The 17,195-nt window shown below is 32.7% G+C and overlaps 1 protein-coding gene across 1 annotated transcript in view; it reads left to right on the top strand.

Annotated features, from left to right (window-relative positions):
• LOC126890525 (uncharacterized) overlaps window positions 1–17,195 on the top strand; it is a 236,605-nt gene that overhangs the window by 155,740 nt on the left and 63,670 nt on the right. The window contains exon 3 of the mRNA XM_050659530.1: window positions 6,822–6,957. Within this exon, the coding sequence (XP_050515487.1) occupies window positions 6,822–6,957 (136 nt within the window). The remainder of the gene's footprint in view (window positions 1–6,821; window positions 6,958–17,195) is intronic.

The raw sequence follows: 17,195 nt of genomic DNA, 5'->3' as shown, positions 1-17,195 counted from the left end.
AAGTAAAGACGGCTATAGCTGGGGTAGACCTAGAGACAAGAAGATACAAAGACAATAAAGAAAATATTACAATAGAAGCTAACAGGCAGCCGAAAAAAAGGAAGGTCCAGAAGGAGATGGTTGTTTGACGTAGAAGACGACTTGAAAACTATGAATGTACAACAATGGATAAGAAGGACAAAAGGAAGGTCTAAATGGCAGCCGGCAAAACCCATCCATGGCTATGATGTCAAAAGAAGAAGAATAATTAAAATTCATACACCAGTTAATTATCTTACTTTTATCACCTACCCCTATTTTTTAATAGCCATATTAGTAATTCAAAATGTTTAACCGTGTTCGATAATTGACCAATTATGACTAGACCAGTAATCTCCGCCAGGCGTCTACCGGTATCACTTCTTACTCAGTAAACAGCAATATATTTTTTTTATGTATGTATCGAGCGTAGTAGTGACGTTTTCAAAAGTTTTTTGGGAGTTTGCGGAATAAACTTTGAGTGTCCATGTTTCGGGCAAGGAAAATTAATAGTGCATTGAAAAACCGCCATCGTTTTATATTTACGCACGGCAAAAAATATTCCTTATCAGAATGAATTAAATTGATACTTTTATTGGGTAATACGTAAAATCCTATTTCCGTATTTCTTTGATTTTCTGTTAATTTTTATTTTTTGAACTCTAACACATTACTGATTTATTTCTAAGACGGTATGAAGTTCGCCGGGTCAGCTAGTTGTTAATAAATGCCTGCAAAGAATTATTCGTATTTTCTGGCCTAACATCATGAGAAACAAAGATCTGTTACACCTGACCTAACAAAATAGGGTAGAAATTCAAATAAAGTTCAGAAAGTGGGGTTGGATTAAAACCCTACTCCAAGGAATAAAAAATAACTCCAGTATTGCAAAGACTGCTCTAGAGTGACTTTTCCCAAGGAAAAAGAAACAGAAAAGAAGTCGTCCAGCACAAACTTGGAGCAGATCCATCATAGCCGAAAGCTTTACATTCACGGTCATGCCATCGCGTCAAATGGCGTGATATACAGCCAAATTTTGATCGTGAGTGTTGAATCATGATTGCTTTTTTGGCGTCATGCCAAAATCCGGATTTTCATTCGCTCCGTAATCCATCGCATCATGCCGTTGCTTGACGTCAAGGCATCATGTCGTCTGCGCGTGAGTGGCGAAACACCGTGTCATGCCATCACGCCACCCTCCCGTCAATGTCCAAACCCACGTCCATTTTTCGTTCATTCCACGCTGAGATGTCGAGCGCACCTGTCATGAGGATGAAGCTTGGTCATATTGGTGTCTTTTTTCTTTATTAGTAGAGTAACGAGCTCCAGTAGTTTGAAGTATACTGGCTCGTCCATCTTCAGGTAATTTCTCCAATCACTTGGCTCCAAAGACAATTTATTTAATAAGTTTATGTACGTGAAGATACTCCTTTTTCTCAACCACTCTTTACACCATTCCTTCTTTTGTTTTTTTTTTATAAATATATGATGACAAACAGCAGCCGGACAATGTAAAAGTTCTTCGGAATCCGACAGTTTGCGTCTTCACTGAACCACGTCAAATACGAAATAATAACCAATTTGGAGTGATCGTGAATGGGCTATAGATTTTGGCGTCAATCCATTTGACTTAAGCCGTTTGCCGTGGTTCCAAATTGATTGACCATTTGGAAAAACTGAATGCCCAGCTTTAGGGTCAATGAAAGTCTTGGAATAAGCTGAAGGCCTTAGCGTAAAATAAAACTCGATGGCGCGTTTTCCCTGAATTTCAATGCTCTACTTGACGAGTTCGAGAACCAGTATAGTCCAGGGTAATAAGGTTTTTTCCATGACACTTGAACAGCTAGGATACTGAAGCGTTTTTTCGACTGGTAATACCTATAAGAGCAAATTGTAACTATTTCCTGCGTAGGATCTGTCGGCCATTTTCATTTATAAACAATTAAGTGTCAAAAATGACATTCTTCACTTTTTTTTCAAATCAATGGAAAACAGGGAAACTTATGGTATTTTTAGTACAAATATCTTCGAGATTATGAAAAAAGCTTTAAAATGACGTAATACAAAGTTTGATATATTCATTTATTGTTAATATAATTGCAAAAAAGGTCGGAATTGCAAAAACAAAATATTTTCTCAATAACTATTGTAAAAATTAGTCTACAGCTTTAAAATTTTTGTCAAATAAGGGTTATTTGGTACTTAGTATGTGAAAAAAATTTTAAAGCGATTCATTCAATTGTTTAAATTTTATTCAATTTGCTTATCCCAGAGAGTATTTTTTTTGCAATAACATAAGTCAGAAGAAAATGACGTTAGAACCATTCCACAGGTGTCAAATGAAAGAGCATGAGCTATATTTTCAACTTGGTTTAAAAAAAATGAATAAAAAATGCATTTATTAGTAATAAATAATTATGCAAAAGTATCGTAAATCTTTCCTTATAAACTTTTTATTTTGTTATATAAGAAATTATACATATTTATTACAATTTTGAAAACGGAGCTCATGCTATTTCATTTGACACCTGTGGAATGGTTCTAAGGCCATTTTTTTCTGACTTATGTTATTGCAAAAAAAATGCTCTCTGGGAAAAACAATTTGAATAAAATATAAACAATTGAATGAATCGCTTTGAATCTTTTGTCACATATTAAGCACCAAAGAACCCTCATTTGACAAAAATTTTAAAGCTGTACACTAGTTTTTACAACAGTTATTGCGAAAATAATTTTTTTTGCAATTCCGACCTTTTTTCGCAATTATTTTAACAATAAATGAGTATATCAAACTTTGTAATACGTTAATACGTCATTTTAAACTTTTTTTCCATAATCTCGAAGATATTTGTACTAAAAAAATCATAAGTTTCACTGGTTTCCGTTGATTTGAAAGAAAAAGAGGAAAATGCCATTTTTTGACAGTTAATAATTAATTATAAATAAAAATGGCCGCCAGATTCTACTCAGAAAATAGTAATAATTTGTTCCTATAGGTATTACCTGTCGAAAAAGCGCTTCAGTACCCTGGCTGCTGAAGTGTCACGAACAGGGTATATTTTTGTCTTATTATTACCCTGGCCTAGTATAAGAGATTACAGTATAATGTAACGTAAATTATGTCTTTCAGTAATATTCCAAACAATATAACTTTTTAATCCAACAAACAAAAAATAAAAAAATTGGTATAAGTTAATTTGTATTTTTTTCCATATTGTGTACGGCACAGAAAAAATGTCAGGTCCGTATTTGTTTACTTTCTTACTACAGCTCGTCATAATAATTAAAATCGATGAACACATAAAGTTAATTACGTTAACTACCCGACACACCCCTGTTCTTTCTGTCTACTGCGCTACTGTATTTACATGCTTGTTTGTTGAGTTTGAGTTGTTTGAGAAGTTGAGATACGTTTAATTAAATCGTACTTTGTGCGATAAACTGAGTTTGGTTAAAAGCTTAATTAAAAAAAACCGGATTTTTGTGATAAATTACATGCGATAAAAAATTAAGTCGTATATCATTCCGCTGCATGCGAAGAAGTTAATTTATCCACATACTTTATGAGATGGAGGTGCTTTTGTTTCAACATCTATAGAAAACTACGGTTATGAATGACATCTAATGATACGCTCCACTTACACAGCTAGAGTAATGTAGTAGCAGTATATTTGTCTATTTTTATGCCTACGGTAAACAAGACAGCACTAATTGAGTCACTGAGTTATTGAGTCAAAAGAATGACCGAACCGGTTTCGGATATTAAGATTTAGTGTGTATCTTCAGGTTTTCTGCAAAGGTCTACTCAAAATGATGCCGGTTCAAGGAATATAGTAGAATGGGCGTGAGCTAAGCGCTTGTTTATACTATGGTGTTGTCTAGTGGTTTTCAACTTCATTTCAAATAAAAAAAAATACTAGATTTCTTATAAAAGGTATATTTTAAAATAATAAATAATTTAATAATAAAATGGTCACAATAATACAAAACGTTTTCGGATTAAGAAATCCATCATCAGTGTTCTAAAAGCCCTAAAATTAAGTATAACCTAATTAATTAAGAAAAAAGTTAAAAATTGACAGAGGTTTTAAAAAACAAAAGGTCATACTTACAAAAAATAGCATGCCTGAGCCACCAGAATGTGTTGGGTAAAAACGCTTTAAAAGTAAACTATTATGTTATGTTACACATTTATATAAAATTGAATTGATGTTCTAGATATGCGAGGATGTTACCCAGGGCAACACAGGACTCTTCCCACGTGGTTGGTTTTTTTTTTGGAGAAAACCTCTCATATTGTATTTCAATGGCAAACTGACAACTGAATTCAAGAGCAACCCAGAATGACGTTAAAAACTGTCAATGTAACCTAGTTAAATTATTATTTCAGCCGCAACGTTTAAAGTTTATTTTAATATTTGAAATAAAAAACAGTATCAAATTTACATATGTTGGAGTTAAAAATGTTTTCATCTATTTTCGAACAACTTTAACTCCAACATGTAAATTTGATACTGTTTTTATCTCAAATATTAAAATGATCTTTAAACGTTGTGGCTGAAATAATAATACAACTAGGTTATATTGACAGTTCTTAACGTCATTCTGGGTTGCTCTTGAATTCAGTTGTCAGCATAGAGTTATATATTAGCATAGAGAGAGTGTCATTCAGAGCGAAGGAAATCCAATATGTGAGGTTTTCTCCAAAAAAAAATCCAACCACGTGGGAAGAGTCCTGTGTTGCCCTGGGTAATATCCAGGCATATCTAGAACATCAGTTCAATTTTATATAAATGTGTAACATAACATAATAGTTTAGTTTTAAAGGGTTTTTACCCAACACATTTTGGTGGCTCAGGCATGCTATTTTTATGACCTCAGAAGTATGACCTCTTGTTTTTTTTAAAACCTCTGTCAATTTTCAACTTTTTTCTCAATTAATTAGGTTATATGTACTTAATTTTATGGTTTTTAGAACACTGATGATGGATTTCTTAATCAGAAAACGGTTTGTATTATTGTGACCCTTTTTAGGGTAATTTAAAATATATATTTTTCAACAAATCTAGCATTTTTGTGATTTATGGTATACAGGCAGCTACAGGAAGTTTATTTTCCTCGTGGATTTTGTGAACCAAAAAAGTATTGAGAGAAAATATATCTTGAGGGGGTGATTGGGAAGCAAACAATTGCTTTAAAATTTTACAAAAATTAATTTGTATGACTTGTTTGTCTGACTCAAAGGGATGTTGTTTTATACAGTTATTTTTATTCATTGTAGATGTATATTTTAGTGGTATGTGTTTATTTATTTATTGAAAACTTTTGGGAAATGACACAAATAATGAATCTTCTGTTGCAATGTCCAAATATGTCCGTCTTTGAGTAGGGATAAAACTATGTACTAGAAACTATTATTCAGGGTTGGCTTGAATAATAATTTAAAATTAAGGGTGAAAATTATCAGTAGTAATTGCACAAGAGCTCTAAAATTCTATATTAATTTTAGAGATCGAGTGCAATTTGTTGCGATTATTTCATGAATAAAACTGTTCAAAACCAAAATTTTATTGTAATTTATTTACGTAAGTACAAAATAGTACAATTAAACACACAGTTGTTATAAATATTTGACGGTTGAAAGTCATCACTTTTATAAGTTTTAAAACATTAATTCTCATTAATGTCACTGAATGTATGTTTTCATAATATCGAAGGGCATTTGACGTAATATACTTGACGACGGGAAATTATCAAAAATTATCGGGTATAATATCACAAGAGAGTGAGAATAAATTGAAAATAATGCGACAGTTTTTCGAAAATTTGTTGTCTACGACAGCCCGCAGGGCTCGAGTGGCTATGGCCCAATGACAACAAATTTGAGTAAAAATGAAGCATTATTTTCTTATTTATTCTTACTGTCGTGTGATGTTCGTAAGATTATTTTTTAATATGTATATTATGGATATTTTCTTAAATGTGACAGTTGTCAAAACTAGGAAACTGGTTGCCATTAAACAGAAAAAATCTACTTAAAAAATTCTATCGGTAATTTTCTACAGTAGATAATTCTCAGTATAATTTTAATCTGATTGGACAGAATTAAACACGTGATCAAATATCTTACTATACGATTGGAAGTTAAAATCATTAAAAAATAATCGAGAATAATATCACAAGAGAGTGAGAATAAATTGAAAATAATGCGACAGTTTTTCGACAGGGCTCGAGTGGCTATTGCCCAATGACAACAAATTTGAGTAAAAATGAAGCATTATTTTCTTATTTATTCTTACTGTCGTGTGATGTTCGTAAGATTATTTTTTAATACGTGTATTATGGATATTTTCTTAAATGTGACAGTTGTCAAAACTAGGAAACTGGTTGCCATTAAACAGAAACAATCTACTTAAAAAAATTCTATCGGTAATTTTCTACAGTAGATAATTCTCAGTATAATTTTAATCTGATTGGACAGAATTAAACACGTGATCAAATATCTTACTATACGATTGGAAGTTAAAATCATCAAAAAATAATCACTTTAATTTTTATTTCTGTAGCTTTCTATTGGTCAGAATCTCCTATGAATGAAATAATCGAAATTATACAGCGAAAAATATTAGACTATTTTGTCGTATGTGAAAATTGCACAAGGCGAAAAGAGAGTTTTATCACATTACGAACCACACAAAAATAGAGGTCATTTAATTCTAACATCAAGAATAAATAATTATATATTATTTAGTATTCATAAGTAAGTTCAAATAAATTTAATTTTTTTTTATTTTCATTTTCAGAGGGAAGCATCAAATTCAACACAAGTTGTTCTTCGAGATATCGATTTCAATTTGTCAGGAAACTTCATGTGCGAAGTAACCACTGACGCTACACATCTAACCACTGGTGCTGACACTAAAGCTATGCTAGTAGTGGGTAAGTACTTCTCAATTTGCTGCAATTATGAAACATAATAATCATGTTCTTCTTTTTCTTCTGCTTTCTCTTTATAAGCAATTATGCTTGTTCATTGATACCTCTATGGAAGGTTGTCACTCCATCTTTTGCGAGGTCTGCTGATACTTCTTCTACCGATAGGTGATTTATCTCTTTCTATTTGGACCACACGTGTCTCCCCCTTCTGCTTATGTGGTTATTCCATTCTTTTTTCTATTTAGTGTCCATTCGTTTACACACTCTACGTTACATTGTCTTTTAATGTTTTCACTCCTGTCTATATCTTTCAGCGTATTTTCTGTAGTTCTTCTCAGTACTCTCATCTCTGCCGTTTCCAGTAGTCTTTGTGTTTTGGCTGTATCGGGTCTTGTTTTGATGTATATGCCTTTATTGGTGTTACACTGGATTTATAAATTCTTGAATTCATCTCAGTGTTAATATGTCGGTTTCGCCATGTAGTGTTATTAAGGCATCCTGTCAGTCTATTTGCTTTTTGTACTTGATTTCTCACTTCTTGGTCCAGGTCTCCATAACTTGACAATGTTATTCCAATTACTTGATCAATACTGATACCATCAATTTCTATTTTACATCTGATTGGTTCTTTACTGATTACTATTGTTTTAGTTTTCTGAGACGAAATTGTCATATTGAATTCTTTTGCTCTTTTGTTAAATCTGTGGACTAATCTTTGCAGACTTCCTTCATCTTGGGCCATCAATATTGTGTCGTCTGCGTAGCAGAGTATGTTTACTTCTGTGTTTCCCATTCTATATCCTCTTCCTTTGTTGGCGATTTTGATGATTTCATCCATGATTAAATTGAAGAGCATAGGACTCAATGAGTCTTCCTGTCTTATTCTGCTGCCTATATCTGCAGGTTCTGTAAACCACCTAAAGTGCTATTGTGTTTCTGTTTTGCGGACTAATGTGAATTGGAGAGTGAATTCGGCGGTTGAAATATAAGATCTTTACAAATGAACCTTGACCAGATCTTATTTTAGTAATAGTAATAAAGTTAGCCATTAAATTACAAATTTGTTTATGCTTTTATTCCTTTATTCACACATTAGTGGTAGTGCAGTCACTGAAGGTGGATATGAGCTATTACCTCCGATTTCGTTGAACCTCCATCGATTTGCATGAACATTGGTGAGTGGTTAGAGAATATCTCAAGGAACAAAGGTCACATGGTGCTAACTTGCGCTTTTACCCTGTGGGTGGATGCGACCCCTCCTTGGGGGTGAAAATTATTTTATTAAAATTAACCCCACAATTCGATAGAGGGACAAATTATAAGCAAAATTTGTTATATAAAGTTATTAGATGAAATCAAAACTTTTCGAGTTATTAAAGATCAAAGATTTTAATTTCTCGTCAGAAAAATGCACGTTTTAACCGATTTTTCATAAATAACTCAAAAACTATAAGTTTATACAAAAAAGTTATTATTATTAAAATTGAGGCTAATAAAAAATCAAATAAACTCCTTACTAGAAAAACCTTTCAATGTTAACTAAAAGTGAGTTATAAGTAATTGAATATATATTTCTTTTGTCGAGTACCCAAATCTAAGTATTCAAGCTTAAATACCGGGAAAATGATGCATTTTATAACATAAACTTAGTAAACATTTGTCAAAATTCATAAAAATATCTATCAAATAACCCCTCGAACAAGTTGATAGCATTAAAATTTATGCACCAAAAATATTTCAAAATGTATCTTTTAAAAATTTTTCCAAAAAATGTTATTGTTTTTTTGTAAATAACTCCGTTAATTTTTAAAATATCAGGTTCGCCTAAAAACTATTTAAAAGATGATTCCAAGAGCTATTAGAAAACATAAAAATTAGTCTTTTAAACCTCTTAGTTTTTTAAAAATAAAAGGTTAAATCGCCCCGGTTACATGGTTCTTGAAGCAAAATTGAAATTTTAAACGTTTCTATCTCGGTTATTTTTTACTCTACTGAAATAGCAAAATCGGTATAGTGTTTGGAACAGAAAATACTAAAATTTAGTTATATATAATTTTTTACGTATATTGAGAATTTTTGGAGTTATTATCAAAAGAAAATGAAAAGTACGATAATTTTAAAAATTCTGATTTTTTTAAATTTATTTTTTTTTTCAAAAATATGCATTCTAAACCGGTCAAAATTGTTGAAATCATTAACTATGTTAACATTTAGGGGAAGGGTTAACCATTTGCTTTCCCCTGTCGTACGCCTCTGGTAATAGCGGGAAACCTGTATTTAACATAATTTCATAGGATGTATAGTACCTACACTTTCTTATAAGTACGAAAAGGACGTCGAATAGTTTTAAAATACTGAGCAAAAATAATTTTTAAATTTTTAAATAAAACACCCTGTAACTCAATAAGGAGCCATATTTTATTTAAGTGATTTTAGTTAAATCTTAATATTTTAAGGTCTAGAATCGACAACTCAGAGATTGGACATTCTTAATGAAACCCCCTCTATAAGCAAAACTATATCTTTTACTATAAGAAAAAAAAAAGAAGAAGAGAAAACGACAAAAAAAATTTGTTAATTACTGAAAAATTGCCAGAAACCCGATTATCAGAACAGCATTTCAAAATTATTTATACCAGCGACGTTATTAAAAAAACAAAAATTATAAACAAATTACAGCAATTTTCAAATATCATTTTAGAGGGGAGTTAAATTGAAATTTGAATTTATCAATACATTTATCGAAAACATATATAAAAATAAAAGTAATGAGATTTTAAACAGGTTTATATTCTTTTGGTAACAACCGCGTTGTTGCAATTGAAAATATATTAACATTTGATAAACAAATTAAATATCTCATAATTTATTATATTTGAACCAATATTTTTTTGTTTAATACTGGTAATATAGCGCCACTTCTCCTGTTAAATAAAATAATTTATAGTGCTCACTTAAAACGCAAAAATATTTTTCAAATTTGATTTTTAAATTTTAGATATAATTATTTAAATAAATAGGGGTCAAATTTAATTTAGTAAGTCTCAGGTGAAAGATTTGTCCTTCAGCTTTGTAGAAAAAGGAAACCCTAAAGACCTTCATTAAAATGTAAATACCTCAACAGGTAAAAAAGTAAATATTGTGCAAAAATGACCACTTTTTAATTATTTAAACAATGATCCCCTTATATGATTTGGATACTTTCTTAAAAATATCTTTTGTACTCACCTAAACTTTGATATAAAATTTATTCCAACCTGTACGAATTTAAATTTTGAGTTACATCATTGTTTAAATAATTAAAAGGGGTCATTTTTGCACAATATTAACTTTTTTACCTGTTGAGGTAATTTACATTTTAATGAAGGTCTTTATGGTTTCTTTTTTCTACAAAGCTGAAGGACAAATCTTTCACCTGAGACTTACTAAATTAAATTTGACCCCCTATTTATTTAAATAATTATATCTAAAATTTAAAAATCAAGTTTGCAAAAATATTTTTTGCGTTTTAAGTAAGCACTATAAATTATTTTATTTAATAGGAGAAGTGGCACTATGTTACCAGTATTAAACAAAAAAAAAATGGTTAAAATATATTTAATAATTTATAAGATATTTAATTAGTTTATCAAATGTTAATATATTTTCAATCGCAAAAACGCGGTTTTTACCAAAAGAATATAAACCTCTTTAAAATCTCATTACTTTTATTTTTATGTATGTTTTTGATAAATGTATTGATAAATTCAAATTTCATACGTCAAATAAACGTCAATACTTAAATATAATTTTTCAAAGTTCTCTGAAAAATTGTTGGTTTTTAGCATTGATTGGGGATTTGAAAGCTAAATATTTTTCAAGGAAGAATGTAACAACTGAAGATATTGCTAATAGTTGTATTCCTGTCCGTATTGGTGTAATTAAGATAAAACCAGTGAAAATCCGGAGAAGTCAGGTGAGATCCTTTGAGATCCTTTTTTTTTTCCTTTCCAATTTGCGAAAGGGTCTGTGGGTACTCTCACATATTGTGTTGTGGTCTTGGTAACCAGGACTTCACACATTATGAACAACACACAACTAACTACATCTACACAAAACACCCCTAATTCCATCCCAAAATCTTATGTCGCTGCCACACTCTCCAGGCCTCCTCCCCCTTCGTTTCCTAAAAGGGAACAAGCTGTTGTCATGCATTCCATTCCAAATACCGTTTTGTTTGAATATATTAAAGCCATTGGTGAAATAGTTCAGCCAAAAAATATTACTTTTGCGTCTCGCATTCCGAACAATCGAATTTGCATTTTTCTCACGTCGACCGACATCGTTGATAAACTATTGAAAAATACACCACATATCACAATTAATTCCACCATCGTCCCTATCCGCAGGCTAATTTCTCCAGCCAAAAGAATCCTTATTTCTAATGTATGTCCTTCCATCCCGCATTCACTGATAGAACAGTCTCTAAAAGATATTGGCTTACAGCTAGCAGCACCTGTTACTTTTGTTAAATGCGGAACATCGGATGATCAATATGCTCATATCATGAGTTTTCGTAGGGTTACATTTGTTTTCCCTGACAAGGAGGACTTCGAAGTGCAAACTTCTCTGCTAATCAATCATGAAAATACTTCCTCAAGAATATTTGTATCCACTGACAGGCTAGAGTGTTTTCATTGTAAAATTACGGGACACACCGCGGATTCTTGCCCTAAAGTCCCCAGTGGACCAGACCACACACTTATTTCGGCTAATGCTTCTCCCTTATCTTCACTTTCAGCTGACTCTTTAACTACATCAAAAGAACTTCCTTCTTCAGAAATTGAATCCATCCCCGTTAACGACACACCTTCCTCGACTGCCATTACGGACCTATTCATCCCTCCTCCAACTAATACAAAACCCATATTGACTGTAGGACAAAAAAGAGGACACTCTAATGATAGTTCTCCTGATACTCCTACCATTCTCTCTCCCTCCATTGCTCTTTCCCAATCAACTTCTTTAACTCCTCCGTTATTCACGATGCCAGCCAAACCAGCCAACAAAAAGTCCAAATCTAATCATCGATCAGATTATTCAATGGGGCCTGATTGTATTTCTTGTATAGAAACAGTTTACAAAGATAATCCGGCTAATTTTACACTTAATTCAACTCAACTTATTGCTTTTCTTGAGAATTCTTTTGGATGTCCGACGCCACTACAAGAAGCTCAAAAATTTTCCTCTGACATAGATGGCATTCAAAACGACTTATCTCAGCTCTACACAGCTACAAAGGAACGATCACTAAAAAACCGTATCACCAGAATCTTGAAAAAATTAAGACAACATTCTTCCTTCGCTGAATCACAGGACTGTATAAGTGCCTCTTCCGATAATCCTTCTGATGTTGAATCTAATTACAGCACTCATAATGAATAGTTATCCTTTCAAGCTAATTCAATGGAATTGTGATGGGTTCTTCCCTAGGCTGGAGAGAATTCAACACCTAACATCACAATTTAAACCTAACATTATATGTCTGCAAGAAACCAATGCTAAGAATTCCAAACTTCCTCATTTAAAACACTTCGAGGGGTACCACTATATAAGGACTAATTGCATAAGAGCCAGTGGAGGCACCTCTATCTTTATTTCTTCTGATATTTTCTCATCACATCTTCCACTCTCTTCTAAATTAGAAGCCATAGCTGTAACTTGCTGGTGTCCGAATAAACTTACAATCTGTAATTTATACATTCCTCCCAACTACCCTCTCAAAGAGGAAGAGCTGGTAAACTTAATCTTTGAACTTCCTAGCCCCTACATACTTGTTGGGGACTTCAATGCTCATAATGTGCTGTGGGGTTCCAACCACACATTTGCTAGAGGTAAAATTGTTGAAAATGTTATTAATTGCTCGGGTACATGTCTGTTAAACACGGGCTCTCATACTCACTTTAATATTTCTACTGGTACCTTCTCCAACATTGATCTAAGCTTTAGTGACCCAAAATTAGCTCCTACATTAACATGGCATACATCTGATGATCTCCACGACAGCAATCATTTCCCAATCTTTATAACCAACTCAGATACATCAAATTCTCAAATATTGACTAAAAGTTTTTGGCGCTTAAATAATTGTAATTGGTCTGATTATATTAGTGAAACTGATTATTGCCTACCTAAACTCACTCTAACTGATAACATTGATATGGACGTCACCCAATTCGCAAACACAATTCGCCTTGCTGCTGAAGCACATATTGGAAAATCAGTCATTTCAGCTGAACGAAAAAGTGTCCCATGGTGGAATTCCTCTTGCGAAAACGCTGTGGAGCAGCAAAAATCGGCTCTAAAAATTTACAGCAGAAACAAATGTCAGGAGAACCTTATTGCACTTAAAAAAACAAGAGCGAAATCTAGATACATTATTAAATTAAGTAAGAAAACTTCATGGAGACAATATATCTCCTCCATAAATGAAAATAGTAGCCCAAGCCAAGTTTGGAAAAAAATTGGACAAATACAGGGCAAAAAAACTAATCTTAAGATCTCCAATCTCCTTTTTAATCAAAAGGTTATCATTGATAATCAGGAGATAGCCAAAGTTCTGGCAGAAAACTTTAAAGAAAAGTTTCACAACAAATCTGGGTCTAACCCTGTATCCTCTACTCTTCCTTCACCCTTTCCTTATTCTTCTCCAGTTTCACAAGATATCAATTATCTGAATTCTCCTATAACCTATTCCGAATTAAAATCTGCACTCAAATCCTGTAAAAACACAGCTGCTGGCCCTGATGACCTTCCATACATATTCTTAAAGAAATTGTCATCTTCATGTCTATACAAACTTCTCGAGATATATAATAAAATATGGATTTTCCACAAATTCCCGAATGAATGGCGAACGTCAATAATATTACCAATCAAAAAAAAAGATCTACCTGCCTCTGTCCCTGATTCTTATAGGCCTATATCCCTTACCTGTACCATGTGTAAAATACTTGAAAAAATTATCAATAAACGTCTTATGTGGTATCTCGACAAACACAAAATTATTCCTAAAGAACAATCTGGCTTTAGACGACACAGATCCACTCGTGACAATCTTGTCCTTCTACAAAGTGACATCGCCAGCTCAATAAATGAAAAGTATGAAGTAACGGCTGTCGTTTTTGACATAAAAGGAGCATTTGACACGATTAATCGACAAGCTATAATCGCCAAGTTAAAGCAGCATAATATCACCGGAAATATATTTTATTTTATACAAAATTTTTTGTCTCAAAGGACGTTCAAAGTTTCTGTAAATGGTGTATTCTCTTCTGTTTATACTCAAACCAATGGCACCCCTCAAGGTTCAGTGTTAAGTCCTACCTTATTTAACCTCGGCATAAGTGATCTTTGTTTTAATTTACCATCTCCTACTAAATATGTAGCTTATGCAGATGATTTAATATTATATTGTCACGGTCGTTCAGCTTCCACTAGTTCTAAAATTTTGCAAGCGGCCATAAACATAGTAATCTCTCGGACCCACTCTTTGGGACTAACTTTATCCCTCACAAAATCCAAAGTTATTAAATTTAGTAGACGGCCTCCAATGCCCCCTACGCCTCTATTTATAAATGATTCACTTCTTCCCGTAGTTGATCATTGTAAAATACTGGGATTGACGTTTGACTCTCGCCTCTCTTGGAAGCAACATATTCTCAATTTAAAAAGTGCATGCCACAAAAGATTAAACATTCTTAAAACACTGTCTCACTATCACTGGGGTGCGGATGAAAAGTCGCTTCTTAAAGTATATAAAGCACTAATTCGCTCTAAATTAGATTATGGTAGTATTGCTTATATGTCTGCTTCAAAAAGAGATCTGGATTCCTTAAACTCTATCCATAACACAGCCCTTCGACTATGTCTAGGTGCATTTCGTTCCAGTCCATCTGAAAGTGTCTACTGTGAAGCCGGTGAGCCTCCTCTCTGGATTAGACGGCAATATCTTCTTCTTTCCTATGCTGCATCTATCTCTTCTAATCCCCTTAATCCTGTATACCGTTTATTCACAACAACCTATACCACCACTTCACCAATAATAAAACCTATATTTTCTATATTGTCCACAATAACAAGCGACATCAATTTTAGACTGACAAATCCCATCCCCTTTCATCGAATTCCTCCTTGGATTATGCAGACCCCTCAAACTAACACAAATTTAACAAAATTCAATAAATATGAAACACCTAAAGAACTCATGATAAAAGCTTTTTTTGAAATTATACACAATAACCACTTTGATCAAGTAATATACACCGATGCTTCCAAAAGTGACTTAGGGGTTGGCTGTTCAGTCACCTCTCAAAACAATCTCATTTGTGCTTCTTTTATTCCTCTTCTGTGCAGCGTACATACTGGAGAATTATATAGTATCTTACAGGCTGTTAAGAATATTAACCTCCCGAATATAAATGTTGCCATTTGTACAGACTCTCTAGCTTCAATTTTATGCATTCAGGAATTATTTACCGATCATCCTCTTGTCCAAAATATCCATCATTGTTACTACCACCTTTCTACCTTAAACACTAAGATTACATTTATATGGATTCCGTCTCACATTGGTATACCTGGCAATGAACTTGCAGATCAGCATGCTAAAACGGCTTCAACAGATACCACGTCAACAACCCACATCCAAATTTGTAAAGATTTGAAAACAGAAGCGTACAGATTCACATGGAGATTATGGCAAACCCACTGGAGTTCCTTAAATACATCTTTACGTGCAATCCAGCCCTCAGTATATAAGCCACTTTACACTGGCCCCACAGGACTCTCTAGACAAGACCTTAGAAATATAAGAAGAATCCGTATAGGCCACACCAAACTTACTCACGGCTTCCTGATGTCATCAGATATCCGGCCTATCTGTTTAACATGCCAGTGCCAACTTACCGTGAACCACATTATTACCGAATGTCATCAGTTCAGCGTAGTAAGACAACAGCTCAAACTAAAACCGCAGCTATGTGACATTCTAAGTGATACCAACCAGTTAGACAGAGTTCTTCAATTTTTAAAAAAAATATCATTGTATCATAAACTTTAATTTTTTTTTTATGACATAACTTGTTAATGCTCTTTAATTATACCTCTTGTAATCTTGTTTGTAATCGTCCCGTGCGAGTGGCCATAGTTGCCGAGCACGTTAATGTAAATAAAAAAAAAAAAAAAAATTCAAATTTCAATTTAACTCCCCTCTAAAATGATATTTTAAATTGCTGTAATTTGTTTATAATTTGTTTTTTTCATTAACGTCGAGGGTATTAAACATTTTGAAATGCTGTTCCGATAATCGGCTTTTTGGGAATATTTCACCAATTAACAAATCCTTTTTGTCGTTTTCTCTTCTTCCTTTTTTTCCTTATAGTAAAATATATAGTTTTGCTTATAGAGGGGTTTCATTAAGAATGTCCAATCTCTGAGTTGTCGATTCTAGACCATAAAATATTAAGATTTAACCAAAATCACTTAAAATAAAATATGGCTCCTTATTGAGTTACAGGGTGTTTTATTTAAAAATTTAAAAATTATTTTTGCTCAGTATTTTAAAACTATTCGACGTCCTTTTCGTACTTGGTAGAAAGTGTAGGTACTATACATCCTATGAAATTATGTTAAATATAGGTTTCCGGCTATTACCAGTAGCGTACGACAGGTGAAAGCAAATGGTTAACCCTTCCCAAATTCTACGTTACTGGCGAAATTGCCATTTTAGCCCAATTTTTAGATTATCCACTACTATTTATGTAAATAACTTACTTTTCACTGGTAACGATAAAGTCATTAGTTTTCGAGATATTTGAAGTTAAACATGTAACGACACAGTTATTTTAATTAATGTTTTGTGCTGCTTAATTTTTAATTTCAAATATCTCGAAAGCTAATGATTTTATCGTTAGGACTGAAGAGTATATTATTCATTCTTAACGATAACTAGATTTGAAACTAAAAATTAAGCGCCACAATATATTAATCAAAATAACTAAATATCTATGCTCTTACATGTTTAACTTCAAATATCTCGAAAACTAATGACTTTATCGTTACGAGTAAAAAGGATGTTATTTACATAGAGAGTATTGGAAAATCTAAAAATTGTGCTAAAATTGCTATTTCACCAGTGACGTAAAATTTGGGAAGAGTCGACCATTTACTGTCCCCTGTCGTACGCCTCTGGTAATAGCCGG

The sequence above is a fragment of the Diabrotica virgifera genome, chromosome 8 (genome assembly GCF_917563875.1).
Source record: "Diabrotica virgifera virgifera chromosome 8, PGI_DIABVI_V3a".
NCBI classification, from domain to species: domain Eukaryota; kingdom Metazoa; phylum Arthropoda; class Insecta; order Coleoptera; family Chrysomelidae; genus Diabrotica; species Diabrotica virgifera.
This window is presented reverse-complemented; position numbering and strand designations above follow the sequence as displayed.